General features: G+C 38.4%; 1 protein-coding gene across 3 annotated transcripts; it reads left to right on the top strand.

The window, feature by feature from the left end:
• The first annotated feature begins 8475 nt into the window (after window positions 1-8475).
• Window positions 8476-17299, top strand: pcgf1 (polycomb group ring finger 1). 3 transcript variants are annotated; one of them, XM_061788429.1, is made up of 9 exons: window positions 8476-8628; window positions 10907-11012; window positions 13491-13643; window positions 13725-13796; window positions 15134-15239; window positions 15337-15379; window positions 15971-16057; window positions 16160-16240; window positions 17101-17299. In XM_061788429.1, the coding sequence occupies exons 1-9, from the start codon at window positions 8542-8544 to the stop codon at window positions 17149-17151; spliced, it is 786 nt and encodes a 261-aa protein (XP_061644413.1). In that variant the 5' UTR covers window positions 8476-8541; the 3' UTR covers window positions 17152-17299. The 3 variants fall into 3 exon arrangements, with proteins under 3 accessions (XP_061644413.1, XP_061644414.1, XP_061644415.1); XM_061788430.1 differs by having other exon boundaries at window positions 15974-16057; XM_061788431.1 differs by having other exon boundaries at window positions 8486-8628; window positions 10910-11012.
• Window positions 17300-21305: the final 4006 nt, after the last annotated feature.

Below are 21305 nucleotides of genomic sequence, written 5' to 3' on the forward strand. Positions count from 1 at the left end.
CTAAGTAATGCAGTTTGGTTAAAGACATAAACAATGTAAGTCTGACCCAAAAAAAAATAAAAATCACTGAGCTATGGCTGTATAAAGAAAAAAAGGCACCTTTACAAATTATTAGGAGAAAGTCTTATTTTTGAGACAAAACTGACAGTATTACCAGATTTAGTTTTTTTAAATGCGAAAAGTAACTAAAGAAAAAGGCCCATTTTTGAAGGAGTCACATTAGAAGACAAATTGCTAAATCACCGTCTTTTTTTTAACCTATACAGCCCACGATACTTGTCAAGTGTTAAAAATGCAACTATGACTCAGGTTTAATAAATGCAGAAAGGTTAACTGAGCATTTTGTTTTGTTTTAAACCAAAAAGTAAAAGCCGATGCAATAGCACACCATGGACCACTTAAACAAAAGTACTTGGCATATTTTAAACAAGGACATTTCACACCTAGTTTTTTTCTCTCTACCAGCTTGTCTTCTTCTTGCATGTTACGGCCAAAAAGCTGTCAGCTGGTGGAAGAGCGTGAAAGAATGTGGAACGAACTCCACAAAGTCTTGGCAAAGTGCCTCCGAAATGAGAATAGACCAAAAACAAAAAAACAAAAAAAAAAAGATTTTTTTTTTTTCTTGCCTCATCATCTTGTCATCATGCTCATCAGGCACTCGCCCAGCCCGCATCCTTCTCCAAGGGAGTGGCACGACGTTTCCTTTCTGCTGACTTTTGTGGTGCCCTCACCCGCGTTCTCTTAAATGGCCGCGAAAATCAAGATGGCCGCGCGATAAGAGAGCGTGCACCGAAGGAAGATGGGGCCGGCGACAAGACGGGCGAGCGTGCCTCGGCCCTTTGCGGGTACTTAGATTTCAAAGAGGCTAGCGTGGAGAAGACAAGCTCGGCCGATCAAAGTGGACGTTTTTCTCACGATACAATACACCAGTGGTTCTCCAAATTTCGACACAGAGTACCACCTCAAAAAATATTTCCTCTCCAAGTACCTCCATCATTACCTAAATATTAAAACACAGTAGGTAGTAGGCCTAAGTGTTCATCAAAAAGGAGGCAGTGGCTTTGTTCCTAAAATGTATATTTAATATTATTGGAAGCCACTGTAACTATGCGCAGTTCGAACAGGAACACTGCGCTTAAATACAGGGAAAAGAAAAAACGGCTAAAACAATTGATTCGATTCATTTCACCACAAGAAATGTTTGAAAATAAACTGTTCAAAAAGGTTAAATGCAAATGTCTTGTACCTAAAAGTTAAATACAACTGAACTTTTGTTTTGCATAACACAAGTGGTACTAGTGCACGACATGATCTGTGGTAACCATGACAACCAACCCATTAGGCTTCTTGAGACTGAGGGTCTACTTCACATGAACAAATAATACGGCCACACTAAAAAGAACAATTAAATATTAATACATAAAATGGTACATTTTCAAGAAAGACGTCACTGGATTACGACAAAAAGAGGGTTATTTTTAAAAAAAGAGTAAAAGTCAGCATTTCATCATCAAAAAGTATTTTAGAGTAAAATGTCATGATATTTATTACATGAGCATAATGAGAGAATTACTGGAAGCACAAGATTTTTTTTTCATAGGAAAGTCATATTACTTGAAGGGAAGGAATGTTTGTTTTTTAGGGGGGGGGGAAACATTTTTAAGGGGAAAAAAAAAAAGTCAATGTATTAGTGGAAAAAGAAAAGTGTACAAAATAAAATGTGTAATCTGTTGTTTTGCCCTACGAATCTTTTTAAGACAAAAATGTATTCAACATTATTACCTCTGATGTGACGTATCAACAATTCAAGTCCTCCTTAATGCAATATTTAATCAATGTGTTCATTTATCAGGTTAAAAGCTCAAGCGATAAGTCATCCTGAAATAACTAATACACTGAACACACACACACACACACACACACCTTAATGCTGAGCATTGAGTTAAACAAAGCACTATTGTGCCACATTAATAAGATTCAACACGAGGCTTTTCTTTCTTGATTGCGTCTTCTTGGCAGCGGTTCTTATCTTTCTTCTTGCTATTTCACCTCCAGCTCATCTCAACGGGAGCTTCTTTGCCAAATGTGACAAAATGTCATTTCATTACAATCACATCAACTGACGTTTCAATGCCAAACCAAGGGCGAGGTGACTTACTTTATTGATTGTTTCTATTTACATTAGTCTATTGGAAATCATAATGCTATGGGAGAAGTCCTATTTTTCAAATCAAAATAATCTATTGAGAAATGGAGCATTATGAGAAAAAAAAACTAGGCCCCCTCTCCCCTAATTTATTACAAATCGCAAGTCATACATACATATTGCAAGAAAATATAGTTTGAAATGTTTTGATCCTTGAAGGCCATCGTACTTGTACGGCAGAGCTAGCCTAAAAGAAGTTTCCATTTTTTGAAGAATATTTTTTTTGTATTTTTAGGAAATAAATCAGAATGCGTCGTAAAAAAAACAAAAAACTTTTTGTCACATCTTTCAAGTTATAATTTTGTGAGAAAAAATATTTTTAAGTTGCCAAATGACCATCATTCTGACCCTTTAAGGCCACCGTACTTATTGCCAGGGCTAGCCTAAAAAGTTATTCCATCCATCCATTTTCTGAGCCGTTTTTAGGAAATAAATCATACTCCTATGTACAGAAAGTCATATATTTGCCAATAAAATGATCCTAATCTATCAAGAAGTATAACATTGCGAGAAAAAACGTTTTTTTCTGTAATTAATTGCAAGAAAAACGGATTTCAAGTTGCCAAATCACCATCTTTTTGACCCTTTAAGTCCACTGTATTTGTTGCCAAAGCTATCCTAAGTTGCTATTTTTTGCGGCTAACAAAAATCTGAGTGTGACAAGAATTTTAGCTTTCTTTTTTAAAGGGGAAGAAAAGAGTATTTTTTTTTCTGATAAAAAGTCCAAATGATTGAAGTCTTTCATAAGGTCTGAGCGACGCTGTCAACAACAAACAAGTCCCGCACTGTTAGTCGACTGTCGTGTGTTTTACTGTACAAATGAAACCAAAAAAAAGATTTGGAAAACATCACGTCAGGATTTCTCTTTCACGCTTGTTCCATCAAAGAGCGACAGAGCGGCATGTTTGTTTTCTGGTCGCCCTCGATGACGAGGATTTACGCCGGTGTCAAGCGGCAAGGCACCAGAAGAAGACGGCGGTCGCATTTGGGCACTTCCCAAGCCTTAATAATAACGCCACGAACGAGCCTGTGGCCTCAGGAAACATCTCACTCACCAGCTCGTGCGGCCTGTGTACTTGGAAGCAGAGTTTATTCAATCAGCAGTTTACATTGTCTCCGCTGCTCTCGCTATTTGCTTTTGGCGCGGCATCGTGTCATTACATGTCATTTGGACTTCTTTTATGGATATATGTTTTTCAAACATTATTTTATGAGCATGAATCACGGTGGCGCTGTGCAGAGGAGCCCGTATAATTCTTTGTGCGGCCGACCGGGCCTTGTTTGAACAGGTCCGCGTATTGGAATTACACGCGGTGGTCCGCTTGATCCCACCCCAGAGGGCATCCAAGCTGAAGACCACCCACAAGCCGACGTCAGTGACGTGCGGTGAGGTTCATGCCTGGTGTGGCGCTAATATTAGAATCAGATTGACTAATTTATGAGCCAAATAGAAATGACTCACTTAAAAAGAACCTGTTTGACAAAATGAAGACAGCCACAAGATCTCAGAAATCTGCAACAGAATGCCACAATACAAAGAAATTCAACAACAGACAAGAAATAAAGTAAATGACTTTCTGGAAAGGGTTACAAAAGCCATTTCCAAAGCTGTAGGACTCCAGCGGACCACGGTGAGAGCCATTATCCCCGAATGGAGAAAACATGGGACAGTGGTGAACCTTCCCAAGAGTGGGGGGCCTACAAAAATTGCCAAAGGAGCACAGAGACGACTCATTCAGGAGGTCACAAAAGAACCCCGGACAACATCTAAAGAACTGCAGCTAGGGTCAGTGTTCATGACTCAATATTAAGGAAGAGATTGGTTAGAAATGGCATCCATGGCACATTTCCAATGAGAAAACTACTTCTGACCAAAAAGAACATAAAGACTGGTTCAACATTTTCAAAAAGAAAGAAAGAAAGAAAGAAACATCAGCATGATTCCCAAGACTTTTGGGAGAATATTCTATGGTGGTGTAAATGCAACACAGCATTTCAGAAAAAAAAACACCTAGACTATATATGCATATCATAATTGGAAAAATAATTTGAAAAAGTTGAAACTTTCAAGTGAGGGGGGGGGGGGGGGGGGGGGGGGAATGTTATGTTGTTGTTTTTTTTAAACAGCATTTCAATGTCAGAACAGACAAGACAAAGAATTACCTAATGATCACGGCATTACGGGGCAGGGTGGCAGTTGCCCCGGGGCCAAATTTAAGGTGGCGCCATTTTTTAAAGTGAAGGGCAAAATAGGAAAATATAGCACATCTATCAACATGGACCAACTAAATGCGATGTGACTGATACACAGGAGTAGGTGTCAACTCTGATTTGTGTTGGCTCACTTCTGGGCACACAGCGGCATACGGTGGCCCGAAAGGGACAAAAGATCGCGCCACCATTTGCCTGAAAAACAAGCCAAATCAAACCCTGACAAATCTTATTTTGACAGCATAAAGGTGGACTTAGGTGGAAATTGAGGAACCTCGTCGTGATCGGAGCCGCCACAGACGACGAGCCTTGCGTTTCCTCTCGCCACGTAATATTTCACCTTATCCGCGAGGTCACCGCCTATCTGATTGACACAACTCTGAATAAACTCTGGCAGCCTGGAGGTGCGGCAGCAATCGCATACAAGAGGCTCAGGAAAAAAGAAGAAAAAAATCAATCAATCAAATCTTCCCGTCTGTTGTTGTAATATCATGTCTAAAGTTGGCTTGATTATCAAGCCGCCATTTTTGGATGAGCTTCTGCTGGTCTGCTCGGAACGCGCAAAACTTGACTCGAGATTTGTTCTTGGTGGTGATGGTGGAAGGCTGTTCCGGTGATTGATTTGATATGAGTGCGCAAAGGCACATCAGACTGTATCAGCACACCAAGGTTCCGATACTTGCTCGCTACACAGTTAATCATTTATATGTGATTAGAATGATTTATAATTATAAAAAAAAATGTTGATACAATGTTAAATTTAATACGATACTGTTTATCGTTGTAAAAATACAATCGTATTTTCGTAATCCCTTTTATTTGAAAAGAAAATACGCCTTTTTGTTCAAATTAGAAAATATGGAACTGTATTCCTGTAATAGTACGCCTTTTAGTTAAAAACAATAATAATAATAATTACTTTTTCATGGATGTCAGATTTACGGTTGATTATGTTTGTTTCATTGGCATGCCAATCCCCATGTGTAGGTATGCACTTTTTAAAATGATACAACATGAATGATTACAAATGATTTTGCAGACCCCTGGTAGCCCACTTTGAGATCCCCTGCCATACAATATACGGCAATATGTGCGCGAGGGGCCTGTTCCCCCCCTGCGCTGGCCGTGCCGCGCCAAAAGGCAGCAACGATGATGTGTGTGGCAAACAAGCAAGAAAAGCCCCCCTCCCCCCTCCCATCCGACCATAACCCCCCGTCTCCCACCCACCTTCTCTCAGAGCAATCAGAGCATGGAGGCCCGAGCAAGCGGTTTTTGTCTGTCGCTGCTCCAGCAATTGGCCCGCCAAGTGGCAAGCTAATGACCACGGCACCCTCGGAAGGACTCCAGACGCTCGCTCACTCGCTTCTACGAATGACGGAGGGTTACACGTCGAGGTTTAGTCACATAGCAACATGGAGTGCTGCTGAGAACTAGAGTGGGCTCACGCCATTTCTTAAATGAAGAGAGAAAAAGGCTTATCTTTTCATTTTGACATATGGCGGGGGACAGTCTAGTATTGTACTGAGCACTTTTCCTGATTCATCAGTGCAACACTGGGCCATGCCCATGAAAGCAGGCCTCACCTCTTGCAAAAAAACATCCCAGAAAGTGAGGCTCACAAATGGATAGAAGACTCAAATTAAGTATATTCAATGTTATTTATCATCTTTCATGATCTATTAATTGATTTGGTAGATTTTGAGACTTAAAACACTTTTGTACTGAACTTTTTTTGGGGGGGTTTTGTTTTTTTTAAAGCCCAGCTTGTTTATTTTCCTTCAGGCAATCTAGATGATCCAACCTATGAAACTGATTACTGCAACTCATTATAGCTCATCAAAATCTAAATCATTATAGTTGGCAAAATGCCCAAATTTGAGGAAACGCCCAATTTCTGTTGAAACGTGTATCCCGAAGAAGTAATGGTTCTCATATCGCCAGCCTATAAATTCCGCGGATTTTTTTGCAGCTGAAAAACTTAACCCTCCTGCAAAGTGACCAAAGTGGAGTTAGCCCGCTCTTGTTCTCAGTGGTTTAAATTTGGTGGTTACGTCGGTGATAAGAACAAGGTCGACCACATAGCTTGATCCGGAGCCTGCATTAATCTGGGTTGGCTTCGTTTTTTTTTTTAAGTCATCCAACTGACCACATATCTTTATTCAGACAAATATCTGATTTTGATTTTGATTTGATTTTGGTTGCTTTTTAAAGGGATTCAACTGACTTATAAAGCCACGTAACTTCATCCAAAGGCAGCGTTATGGAGTTTGTTTCGATTTTTGAGGAAATCAAGCGACTATGATGGCGGCCACATAACTGCATCAAGAGCTCGCATTAATATCTGGGTCCATTTAGATTTTTTTTTTTAAGGATTCATTTGACTATGCAGATGATCACATAGCTTTATCCAGACTCTGCATTCATCTGGATGCGTTTTGACTTTTGTTCTTTTGTTATGTTGTCGACCTTTATGACCGAATTCATTGAAGTCCATTTTGGTTTCGGTTGATTTTTGAGGGTCACTACTGACTATGCGAACTGCCATACAGCTTTATCCAGGGCTTGCATTTAATGTTTTTTTAAATGTTTATTATTATTATTCTTATTAATATTTCTGATGTATTAAACTGACTATCCGGCCAGCTATATCGCTTTTTCCAGAGCCTGCATTTATTTAGTTTTGCTTTTATTTTTAAGAGACTCTACTGACGGACCGCATAGCTTTATCCATCTGGCTTCATTTTAACTATTATAAAACACCGCAAAACAGTTTCTTGTTGTTGCATTATATTTTGGCCTAGATTTAACATGGCCCTTTGAGGACTTTATGAAAAGTGAAATGGCCAATGATAAGAAAAAATACCCCCCCCCCCCCCCCCCCCCTCCCCCTCCCCACCTGACTCCCCTTTAAAAAAAAAAAGTTTAAAAAAAAGTTACTTTTAAATAGCGTTGGGGCCTCTACATGCCACTTTAACGTGTCAGGAAAACACCTGGAGGTGTGGCGTTATCACATTCTTCCCTTTGGTAGGTACATAGCTGGAATAGCAGCAACACCTACATCACAACCCACACTAATCTAATCTGGGCCTCGGCCAACTATATTTACACACCATCAGCACGACCTTCTAGCAGAGCAACAAGCCTCTGTCTTCAAAAGGCAGATTTTATATTTCAAAATGGTTGTAGAGTTTGGTCGAAGGTGTGTCTTGTCTGTTCACTGAATGACTCATGTGACGTTCAGTAATGTAGACCAGCAGGGCTGCAAACAATTACTGTGTGCTTATAGCGCCCTCTATTGTCTAAACTGCTAAAAGCAGGCCATCTTAAAGTGAGACTGTCTTTGAAACAAGGCCAATGTGTGATACTTCCATCTCTGAAATACTTACAACGAGCTTGGCAGACTCTCTGTAGAGCACAAATAGTGAGCTAAATATGAGATAAATGCATTTTGTTTTGGATTTGTGAATTTAAAAAAAATATATTAAAAAAAATCATGATCAAATGTACTGTTTTAAGTGTAACTAATATTCCTAATTACTGATTTGGCTATATCAGGTGCCCGCTGGCACCAGGTAACCCTCAAGCACCGCGTGAGTACCCCGCAAGCCACTCCTGAAAAAGGATCACCAGTGATGGGACATTGTGATTTCCTAGGAATGTTGTAGAAGCGACTAATGAAAAACACTGGCAGAGATTTATGGAAATAGTGTCGCATATTGACATATATCTGTTTTCTAACTATTATTAATGATTAATAATAAAATAATAACTTCTTGTGAAAGGTAATTTGAGCAAATGTGTGATTTCAGAAGTGTGTATCAAACTGGTAGCGCTTCGCATTAATCGATACCAAAGAAGTAGCTCTCAGTTTCAAAAAGGTTGGCGAGCCCTGGCCGACAGCAATAATTGTCCATTCCCCATCTCTGCCACTTAAATAAATATTAGTGACATAACTATCAACAATATATAATTTGATTTCTATACTAAATATAATTCCCCTCTGTAATTCTTTCATAAATGTAAATAACTAACAAGTGTAGTTTACGCGCCTTCTTGTTCTTCTTCTACGGGGGCCCACCAAATGATACTTCCGGTTTACCCGGAAGTCAGCGTAATTCCCAAACATGGCGGAACAAGGTCCGATGGCCATAGCGATGCGGCTGCGAAACCAGCTGCAGACCGTCTACAAGCTGGACCCGCTGAGGAACGAGGTGAGCGGGACGTGCTTCTCGGGGGCGACCGCTCGGGAGCAGCCGCGGGCGGCCGGTTGGAGGAAGCGGACCCCTCGCTCGCTCGTTGTCGCGGAGCTGATGGGGAAGAGCGGAGAGGGTGTCGGGGGGGGGAAGGACTTGAGATGCTGCGGGGAGAGGGAGCGTGTGTTACGGTGCTCGTGAGAGGCAAACCCCCGCGATGTACGCCTCTCTCTGTGGAGTGAGGGGTAGGGGGGTGGCAGTGGCCGGTTCGTGACCCGGTGAGGCTTCGCTTTTGTCGGCTTTGGAGAATGTCAACACTTTCACGGAGCTCCTGCTGCTAGCTGAGCACAAACGCCCGCCTCGTCCGTCACTGGCTAGCCGCACGCGCTTGTTCGCGGTGCCGTAAAAATAAAAAAGTGCAAAATGTCGTTCTCTCGTTCAGTCACTTTATTTGATTTTTTTTTTTTTTTTTTTTTTTACACGTTAAGTGCAGTAGTGAAAGTAATTCGCCTCCCCCAGTCCCAATGTTCTTCCTTGCTTGCACGAGGAGGTCGAAGTTCACGCTCATTTACACAGCAGTGCTGCTCTGTCACAGGGGAGGTCCACCGGTGACATAAGGGACCCGCACGGCCACAACAACATCATTAGCCAACATTTTTGGTCCCTGTACTTCTATACGTCACACTGTGGTACTTACTGATTTTGACTCACAAATTGGAGAAATCTTTGACCACGCTCGTAACTTGAAACACTTATATCGATACTTATTTTTCCCCATTAAATGAATGGTAATGTCATTCATCCGTTCCAGCCCCCCCCCCCCCCCCCCCCAAATAAAACAATAATAATAATTAATGTGTATTTGAATGAGGAGAAAAAGCACTCAATAATATTGTACTTGATAAGGACATCAATGACATAATTATATATCATTTATTTATTTATTTATGTATTTTTATTATTCTCTGTGCATCTAAATGCTGCTCCTCCTGGTGTGCCCACCTTGGGGCAGTATAAGACAGACCGATATACTGTTCATTGAGGCATTATTATGAATCCCAATAGAACCCTAGGCAGTCTTTGCCTCTTTGCGGCAGTCAGTCATATTGCAGTGAGGTATGTCCTGCCTGAAACTCAAGTGGGATTCATAATAACGTCTCAACTCTTCTCCGACCTCATCGGTACGCCACTACTATTAGTCTTTCTATGATATGACCGTGGGTACTATAATATTGTCTGCCTACATGTTGTTGCTGAACCATTTGTGATCGATCCATTGCTTACAGGGTTAAAGCATTGCAGTATCGATGCCAGTTAGCATTAGCATTAAGATAGCGGGGCCTTCCTCAGGCAGTTTGGCTGTTTTAAATACACGAGGTAAATGTCTGTTTGTTTTATGTTATCGTTGACAGTAAACTTCAGCTGAGAGTGGCTTGAAGACTTTTTTGAGGAACTGTTCACATTTGCCAAACTGCCACTCATTGTAAAGTGTGTTGAGTTGAGTTCAACTGCCAGCAGAGTGCTCATATCTCGAGCCTTTGCTCGTAAGGCAAACCCGCAAAAAAACTCGCAATTTGGGTCACTGGTATCTCATGGCACCACTGTAGTGGTAGTAAGTGTAAAAAAAAATGTAAAGAAACAGTTTGTGCATCATGGTTTCATGCTTCAATTCAATGGACAATGCGATGCTCTTCTGGTTTGCGTACCTTGGCCAACAGGGGGCAGTATAATACATGAACAGACATCCTGCAGGTAGATTTGATGATGAAAAAGAAAGAAAACGGTCCTAAGTCGTTTTTTTTTTTTTTTTTTTTTTTTTTTTTTGCTGTTTCAAAATGTATGCCTGTGATTATTGTGATATACTCTGTCTGCATGTGTTGTATTCAAATATCAGCTGTTTACAAGTGCATAACCCGCCGCGATATCCATGCTAGTTTCATTAGCGCCTCTATGGCGTTTCATATTATATGTTGGCGTTAAGCTAGCGGAGTGGAGCGCGGCTGGCTCAGCTAGAGCGGGCGACATGACTTGAAATTGATGTGTAACTAGTTTAAGTGTTTAGCTTTTTCTTTGGCTTTTGTTGTGTTTTGGGCAGAATGCCGCCACTGACGCGCGGTTGAACATAGAACAGGAAGTGGAACTTACTGTGACATACCGTCATCCTCACGCTGTGTCCCAGCAAATCTCGTGAGACAGACTTGAGCCCAGTTGAACTTTGGGTGTTCAACTGATGTGATAATAAAAGTGTTCTGTAAATGAAACAGTTCCTCTATTAATTCGATGTCCATGTCGACAGGAGGAGGTGAAGTTAAAGATCAAGGACCTGAACGAACACATCGTGTGCTACCTTTGTGCCGGCTACTTCATCGACGCTACCACCATCACGGAGTGTCTGCACACATGTGAGTTGCCCGACATTTTGTTTTTGTAAATAACACTCCCAACCGTTGTGTGTTTGGACCTCAGGAACTGTCCGTTTTTTTGATTGTCATTATACACAAGTACAAAGAGATTGAGATGAGATGCGATGTATACATCTACTTTATTGTGCAATCAATACTGTACTATTGATAAGTCAATGAACTTTTTTTTCTGATTAAACTTGAATAAGCCACAGGTTCAAATATTCATGTTTTTATTTTATAATATATAACAATATCAGAACGGATGATCATTCACGTTAATGTTTATTTGAGTTTGACATTTGAGTTTGTCGCTGGGCAAAGATTGCCAGGGCGGAAGGAAGGAAGTGTCGGTGCAGAGCGAGCTGCCAGACGAATACGAAGAATGAATGAATGAATACGAAGGAGGGCCGTTGTGCGTGTTGTTATTAATTCCATTTGTAGATGAGCCAATTTATTGTCCAGTGAGCGAATGTCAGAAAGGAAGATGCATGGGAGTGGCGTTCTGCAGGGGTTAGCGTTTACCTTAGCTGTTAGTCCACCGCGACAAGCGTGCTTCTGCTTGCGGCCAAACCGCCCCCGCTCACTCCTCCGTCGGCTTGAGATGCCCAGCGGGTCCGCTGCGTCGTAGGCCGCCGGGTCTTGCCGAGAACTGCTCTCCCAAGGATGTAAACGGTCCCCCAGCTATTGGCAGGGATAGGAATCGAGGCCTGCTGTGAAAAGCGAAACGCTCCAAATAATTGGCGCCCCCCCCCCCCCCCCCACAACCAACCACAGAGGGGTTTGTAATTGCGTAAAATTGCCACAAGATGGCGGCAAAACACTTAAAACAGAGCACCATAAAGCACCATAAAACTTTTTTGGCTCAGGGGCCACATTGACTTTTAAAATTTGAAAGGCGGGCCAAGCCAGAACCAGATTGTTACATATCCCCCCCCCAAAAAAGGCATTGTAGTGTTAATATTTAGATTTACTTGTAATGGGAACAGTGTTGTTTTGTTGATCACCTTTTTTTTTTTTTTTTTTCCCCAGTGCATCAATGTCTGGTGTTAGTTTCGTTGTGGCAATTCTCAGAACACATCACTCAGCTGGGATCTGTCGGATGTTTTTTTTTTGGTGTTCGTCACACTAAAAGTTTGTTCACACACACATGTCGTGCCAAACACCCCTAAGCATCCTCTGGGCCATCTTCTGTTATTTTTGGAAATTTGTCTGCGCTTAATGAAGCGTAAAACTCATCCAGTTTGAGTGTTGAACTTCTCTTTTTAGACAGTATCACATTAGAGATGAATCAGTTCCATCTGCAGCTCCCGTGGCGCCGTTTCAAGGTCTTGTGTGACTGAATCTTGGATGGCAGTTTGTCAGATAAAGGTGTTTTGCTTAGCCTGCAAGCTTGATTTTAACCGCTGAGCCGTAGCCATCAGTTCCGGTGTTGCTTGGCTGTTAGCATAATCAGCATGCTTGGTAAAAAAGTGACGGCTGATGTTCTAATCCTCTAAAACAGCAATGGTTTCTGAACAAATTAGACATACAGCCTTTGACCGGGCTTCAGTGAAAAAGTATTTCGTAGTCCATTCTATATTAAACACTCGGCACTCACTGTCTACTTTTCTTTTCTTTGGCCCACTCATGGTTGAAGAAGGGTTCAGAGCAGTAGCAGAATAAAAACAGAACAGCCAAAGTCAATGTATCACTGTACCTACTGCGCTATCTGGTGGAACCACTGGGCATTACAGGACAAGGTCAAATAAATGTAGTCATGATTTTGATAAGATTTGGTCAATTCTGTACCAATCTTTGGCGGGCCGGATTGAAATGATCAACAGGCCGGATGTGGCCCGCGGGCCGTGGTTGGCCCACCCCTGATCTAGCATGCACACAATCATCAACCCATGTTACATACAGTAGTTAAATGATTCAACACAAACAAGCCACCTTCACATGCGGCTCATTAATAGTATTAGCTAGCATACTAGCGCCAATAACAAGCTAATGGTAAAGCAAATGGTGTTATGTCAATAAACTCACCCTATGGCATTCACACGCAAATAATGAATGTTAGGGAATACAGGCAAGTTGTAACGGCAAAGTAGACTAAACAGGCTATAAGTAGTTGCATCGGGAAAGAAGCAGGAAATATACTTTCACTTGAAGGACCGCGAACAAAAGAAAAACAAAACGGCACTATCAATGAATTAAAGCTAACAAGAACACCAAGAGTCCACCGAATGGTGCCAAAGTAATACATGTATTTCTTTGGCCTGGACACAAAAACTGCGAAGTAACGAGTTTTTCAGCAATATGTGGATTTACAGATGCTGAACCACGGGCGTTCATTGTATAAGGGATTACATTGAAATGGATGAAATTGGATTAAATTCTAACTTGAATTAAAAGTGCTGCCGTTTCCTGGAACCTTTCGGTGAAGCTTCATCCCATAACGACTGTCCTCTGTCTCTCACTGTGCGTACGTTCTAGTCTGTAAGAGTTGTATCGTGAAATACCTTCAGACCAGCAAGTACTGCCCAATGTGCAACATCAAAATCCACGAGACGCAGCCGCTGCTCAACCTCAAGCTGGACCGCGTCATGCAGGACATCGTCTACAAGCTGGTGCCCGGCCTGCAAGAAAGTACGCGGACCCGTTCCCGTCGGCTCCCCTTTGAGCGTCAAAAGAATGAAAATAACACTAATCTTGCTTGTGGTTGAATAGGTGAAGACAAAAGAATAAAGGAGTTTTATCAGTCGCGGGGGTTGGAGAGAGTTATTCAGCCTGCAGGAGACGGTGAGGACGATAACACCCGTAGTTAATGATACATTTGTTAGCTATGTGGCGCATTTTGCCTTCCTTAATTGCCTTCACAAGGAATAAATAACATTCTCCGAATTTTAGTTTGACAGTAACTGCAAGAGGTTTTGATGCCACGTTCAAACATCGCCTACAGCCCAGAAGTGAACACGTTCGGTTGTATATTCGGGGGGGGCAAAAAAGGAGGAGTCACACTCGAAACAAAAACAAAAAAAAGTCGGACATTATCGAGGAAAAAGTCATATAGAAAAAAATTGTGGTGTTACGCGAATCAGTCATATAGTTTATAGAGTAGAATCATATTATTCAGACGAAAAAGTCATGTAATTAAAAAGGTTGTTTTGGAAGAAAATTGTAAGCTTGTGGTATATTTTCAAGGGGGAAAAAAAAAATCATGTTTGAGGAAAGTGGCTATTTATACTCCTCCGAAAACACTCATATTTTGGAGGGGAAAAAAGTCATATTTGAGAGGGAAGTTGTCTGTTTCTGACAGGGGGGGGGGGGGGACTCAGTTTTACCAAAATAATATATTTTTAAGAATAAAATCTCATATACTTGAGGGAATAAAATTGTATATTTTCAAGAAAAAAAATTATATATTTCAGGGAAGAAGTTGTCATAACTTCGAAATCCTACCCTACCATCATTTTACCCTTCCGAGTCATAAACGTACGAAAATAATTGTAAATTGCCACCAAAAAATATATATATACATTTTAGGAAAGTTGTTGTCTGTTTTTGGGAAAATATTGAATATTTTCAAAGAAAAGCATTTCATATGTTGTTACCCTAATAGCATAATTGCTAAAGTCATTTTTAACATTAATAAGAGAATATCAATGTTCTTGTTAAAAATTTACCTTTTTTATTTATTGTATTTTTTTTCAAGGACATTCAAAAATGACTTAGCCAATTATGCTATTAGGCTAGTGACATTTGCGAAGATGTTTTTTTTTTTTTTTTTTTTAATAATCATAATAATAATTAAATAATTTTAAAAAGGTTAAAAAAAAAAGGATTTCAAGAAGAATATGCATCATTTTGAAGAAAAAATATATTTTCTGTGTTTTAAAAAAGTTGGATAAACTTGTACAAAATGTATAATTTTGAGAAAAAAAAAAGTTATTTTTATTTTTTTTAATTTTTTACATTGACGACCCTGTTGTCCTTTCCATGGTAGCCATGAGCCATCATGCTTTGAGCTCACATGCTGTGTACAGTATGTTAGCACATGGTGCTAAAATTAACGTCACTAACATTTCATGAATTTCCAATGTGATTGTTGTTAATGTAGCGTGTTTGTTGTGTTCCAGATTATGTATCAGACGCGTCCGGTTTACCGTACACCAGCTTCGACCACTCCAAAGCACACTTCTACAGATACGACGAGCAGGTGTCGTTGTGTTTAGAACGACTGAGGTGAGCCGTGCACTTTCAAAATATGTCATGACTGATTATTATGATGATGATGATGAGTTATTATCAATTACTCAATCAATGTGTTTTCATTGTGCAGTTCGTCACTCGCTGGGAAAGAAAAGACGAAACTTGCTTTGCAGGTCAGTCATATACACCAAATGTATTCATCTATACTTTGGATTTAATAAGTCTACACACCCCTGTGTAAAAAATGAGACCAAACTAAATAATTTCAAAGGCTTCCTAGAACAACTTTATTTGGGGTTAATCTGAGGAGATAAAGAATTTCACAATTTTTCCCACCATTAATATAACCTGTACAACTGAATTATTTAAAAGAGAAAAACTTTTTGAGAGGAGAGGTATAAAAAAAAAAAAAAACTGTAATAATAAGGTTTCATAAGTGTGCACACCCTTTTTCAACTGGGGTTGTGGCCGTGTTCAAAATCAACCAATTGCAATCAAACTCATGTTAAATGGGAGTCAGGACTCACCTGCCACCATTTAAATGGTCTTTGATTAACTTCAAATAAAGTTCAGATGTTCTAGTAGGCTTTTGATATGATTTACTCGGTCTCATTTTTTTCATATCACAAAAACCTGCCATTTGTGTGTCGAGTTTTTATATCCATCGTGCATTTTATTTAACAGTCGACATTCGTGAAAATATTTGCTCGATTTAAACAACTTCCTGCGTGTGTGTGTTTGTGTGTGTGTGTGTGCGTACGCAGCAGAAGTTTGTGCGCTGTTCTGTGCGAGCGGAGGTGCGGCATTTACGCAAAGTGCTTTGTCATCGACTCAACGTGGAAAAACATCAGGTAGGTGGCACGCGCTCACTTACTTCATGTTTGACATTGAATTTATTCTTGTTTATTTTTTTTTTTTTTATTATTATTTTTGTTGTTGCATTTGTGTTGCAGGTTCAGATGTTGTTCAACAATGAGTTTTTACCCGATCACATGACCATGAAGCGTTTATGGTTATCACATTGGTTTGGAAAGGTGACATGACACATCAATTTAGATATATATATATTTTTTTTATTTATTTATTTTATTATTAATTTACCACCACTATACTATTACCTAACAATATATTTATTACAGAAATTATGTATAGTGATTCTTTATTTGCAGTTTTCTTATTTTCATCATGCATCAGGTGTCGATAACTAATTTAATGAATCAATAATAAATACATTATACATTTTTGGCATCTGATTGTTCTGTTGAACAACATGAAATGAAACATAAAAATACATAAATTGTATCAAATAAATGCAAACAACAGTAAGTCACATTTGAAACAAAATACGATAGAATAAATAGAATGAAAAAAGTGAAATTAAATATACATGTGAAATGAATGGACTTAAAAATGAAATGCTCAAGTGTAAGTGTAAAAACAAATATTAAAATAAAAGTACAAAAAAATAATTTAATAATGAACAATAATAGATTAAGAAATAAACAAAATAATAAAAGCCAAGTACATAAAATAAAGGAATATGAAAACAATGCAAATAAGTCAACAAAAATAACAAAAATACAAATAACTAAAATAAAAATACATTAAAATAAAGTGAATAAAAATAAATTTGAAATTTACAAAATTTAAAAGACTTATGCATCGACGTGAAATAATACAATATTGTGATGATTTACTTTGCATTTCTTTTGAGTGATATTCCAAGGAATGTCAAATGGGTGCTTTTTTGTGAGATTTAATGAAAATCTATTTCAAAGATATGATAACAAACGTGAAATATACAATTCATTTCTAATGTTTTTGTTTTGTTTTGTTTTTTTTAATATACTGAAATATGTAATTGATGTTCGGCCGCCTTTGTTTTTTGTCGCAGGCTCAGCCGCTAGTGCTTCACTACACCATCAAGGACAAACGTAGCAGATAGGACTCCATTGATTGGACTTTGGCCTTCACCAACACAGCTGTACATATTTTGTACAATACATAATTCTATTTTAATAATAGTGTTTGTGTACACAAGCGTATTTTCCCTCCTTTTTGTATTTTTGAAGATAAATTAAAAATGTCAAGCTATCAAAGCCTTTCTTCACTCTTCTTTCATGAAAACAAAAAACAACCAAAAAAATGCTTATGCTATGGTTGCACAGCGTTAGCGCATCTGCAAGAGAGCGAAAGGAAGTCCTAAATAAGGCTCGCTACACAAGGATTTTTAAATCTTAAAAGATTTTTCATCTGCTACATACCCACACACGCAGAAGAAAAAAAAAAGCACCACCCACACACGAAGCGTTTGGGTCGTAAATATTGAACACGTTCATCATTTGAGATTGTTGGTGAACGGGTGCCGATCCGCGAGTATGCGGGGGTCTACTGTATATGGCAATGGATGACGTAACTTAAAAGTCAGCTTCACATTGTTGGTACACAGAACGCATCTATGACATCACTACAAGAGGACTTTGGGCATGAAATAAGCAGCTGTCGGTTGATTGAGCAATCAATCTACAGTATTGATATACATTTTATTTTGTTTGTCCCCCCCCAATTTTTTAAATAATGTAATATTTTTTAAGTAGATTTTTAAAAAATATTTAATTCATGTTTTCCATTTTATGTTTTTGTTCCTAGCTTTTTCTTTTTGTTAGTTTATTTTCTAATGTATAGCTTTTTTTTTTTCATTTTTCATTTAATATTTTAATATTTTTATATTTATTTTTAAAATACTATGGTATATTCAATATAATTGTATTCATATATTTTTTATTTTTTTCAACTACCTTACTTTTAATGATGACGTTTTAAATGTTATATAGAGTTGTATTAATTGGGTTTTGTACATATTTTAAATTTGAGGATTTACTTTTAAGATAATTGCATTTTAATTCTTTATATAGTAACACACTTTTTAGAAAAAGAAAACATGTTTTAAGAAGGTTTTGAGAGCAGCCGCTTCCTTGCAAAGCTCTCCCTTCTCCACTAGATGGCGTCCATGCGCTTTTTGTATCCTGATCCGAGCTCCCCCATGGCCACGTGATCATTCGAAACTCATATTACCACATTTTAATAGTTGAAATGTTCTATGCGGATGGTCAGGATCGCCGTGGCACAATATACTACTTGCATTTAATTTATATACACATAAAAGTGTCACATGGTCGTAAATAAACATCCTGTTAATGTGGCTTCCATTACCCAGCGAAACATAAATGTTTCTCCTTCCGAAACACTGCACGCTGACGGGCTACAAAATAGAAACAATAATAACAGCCCCCTATAAGCACAATAAATAAAGAAAAATAAAGAAATATGAAATTACTAGCTCTATTCAAACGGTGCATTGACATCTGGACATCATTTGATTCTGCTGCAGGTGTTCCTAATGAAGTGGCCAGTGAGCATATACATTTATTCCCCCCCCCCCCCCCCCCCCCTCCCAAATAATTTGCTTATTGCCATAAAATAATAATAATACACATGTAGGAATCACACACTCAAATAATACACAAAAAGATATACAAACGCATAACAAACAAGCGTACATTATACACACAATGACACTTATTTAATACACGTGCATATACAGTTCATACAGTAAATAAATAATAATCACAATGACACTGATATATATATATATATATATATATATATATACACACACACACACACACAGAGAGAGACATATATACAAGCATTCTTAAGACACACATGCATAACACGCAAACACACGAAATTACACAATCCACACTAATACACACACTCAAAGTTCACTCAACAATACACTCACACACGCGCGTAGCACATCATTCATATTCATACACCCAGAAATACGTGCGCGTAAATAATAATCACTGGTACACACATTCACTATAAGACACACACCAGCACGACACATGCGAAATGTACACACACGTCAACAAAGCACACGGTCGTCTCGTCGAGTTTTCCCGTGTGCACAGTAAAAAGAAAAAGAACATTAATTATCAGAATCATAACTCACGCTGGAAGTACCTTCTGTATATTATCTTTAATATTGTTGTCTGTCACACGATAAAAAGATGCAATTGTGGCACTTGCTTCCATCCCCCCCCCCCCCCCCCCCAACAGGACCCTTTTTTGGGGGGGGGCCGGTGTTGCTTGTTGTGAGTTGGGGCCTAATAAAACGGGGGTGGCCACTTGACCTTTGAACCCGTGCGCTCACACAGCCCATGACCTCCTTTTGCGCGGCGGCGCGCACGCAGCCTGCAGCCGAGCTCGCACGTCGCATGGCCTCCATCCCGCGCGAGTCAACGACACAAAATACATCTTTGCATTCTATTTTCACTTTCCAAAAAAAAAAAATATATATATATATATATATATATATATATATGAAACATAATACAATCGAATATCGTCCCAGTCACCAAATATTGCCTTTAAATATATATATATATACACACATATATATATATTCAAAATATCCTTTAAATAAAAATGAAAACAGGAGAGTATATATATATATATATTTTTTTTTTTTGCATTAGACATATTTAATATGTAACTAAAACCGCACACAATAGCCAGTATAGCTCAATTGTCTTTAAAATGTGAAAAAAAATGTTTTCCCTTTTTTTCTGAAATCATTTTTTTTTTGTTTTTGTTGTTTTTCGATCAAAACGAAATGGAGATAGCGCACATACTTTATGTTTTTGTTGTTTTTGGGGAATGGAAATAATAAATAAAACACGCTTCTTTTGTGTGTGTTTGTTTCGCAGATGACTTCTTGAATCACAAACTGGGTAAAGCACAGGCGTTTTGTTTTTGTTGGTTTTGAATATATTTTTATATATATAAATCTGGATCTTCTGCACACGATTTTAGTTATGTTTTTTAAATTCGATTTTTTTTTTTTTCCGCATTAGAAAAATTCGCAACGTTTGGCGATACATGCTTTTTATTGTTATTTTATTTTCATCCCCCAAAAATGTGGACACAGCGCACGTTTTTTGGTTTCTGGATCTTGATGCACTTCGTCTGCTTCCCCTTGTTGTGGTTTTTCCTGATAGAAAACCAACATATTGGAGACTTGTTATTGTTGAAGGTTGGAAGATGGAAGCCCGCAAGGGAGCATATGGCGCAAAGATGCCAGCTTGTGGCAAATTGCGCAAAGAAAGAAAAGAAAAGGACGCTCATTGACGTCATGCCACCGCACTCAAAACAGCAGCTTCATTGTTCCGAGTTGGTTTTTTTTTTCCCCTTTTTCTCTTTTCTCTTTTTTTTTCTCCCTCAACCAGGCGACTGTTTAACAAGGTTTGTGCGAAACAAGCGTAAAGAATTTTGTCACTGGGGTTTGCACTGTAATAGGATTACACATCTTTTGAAAACTCTGCTTAAACCTCATTTGTTTAATCCGCTAAATTGAAAGATCATCAGACTGGTATGTGGTATATTATTCATACGCTACCATTGACGTTTTATTTTACATTTAGAAAAAAAGAAGAAAAAAAAACAAATAACAAAACTCAACATTTAGAGGCACATGCTTTTTTGGGGGGGGACATTTAAAAAAGAATCAATAAGTTTAAACGTCACCTGAAACATTTAACACTGCTTATTAATAAACACTTGCTCATTCTTTTGATCATATTTTTTTCAGTCATCTTGCATGGAAGTAGACAAATATTTCGCACAACGCCAATATTATTCTGTATTTAAATTGAATAATACAGAAGTTCATCTGTATATATAATATAGATATATTCGTTTAATTTAATAAAATAAAAAATAAATAAAAACGACTCCAGTGTCCAGTCATTTTGTTTAAAATATATATATATATTTAAATATATGTATATATATATATATATATATATATACGGAAATCTGAGCAGTGGTCCTTTTTATACAATCTAAAAAAAAATCTAAATTTCTATTTAATATCAGTGTTTATTTATAAAAAGTGGTGAAAATCGACCGTTTTATTCTATTGGCTAATTTTTTTATGATTATTATTAAAAACGATTCGATTTTTACTCGATTCATTTTTTTTTAAAAACTGTTCAAGCTTAAAAAAAAAAACCAAAATCTTTTTTTTTTTTG

This window comes from Phyllopteryx taeniolatus, chromosome 10 (assembly GCF_024500385.1).
Source record: "Phyllopteryx taeniolatus isolate TA_2022b chromosome 10, UOR_Ptae_1.2, whole genome shotgun sequence".
Taxonomy (NCBI): domain Eukaryota; kingdom Metazoa; phylum Chordata; class Actinopteri; order Syngnathiformes; family Syngnathidae; genus Phyllopteryx; species Phyllopteryx taeniolatus.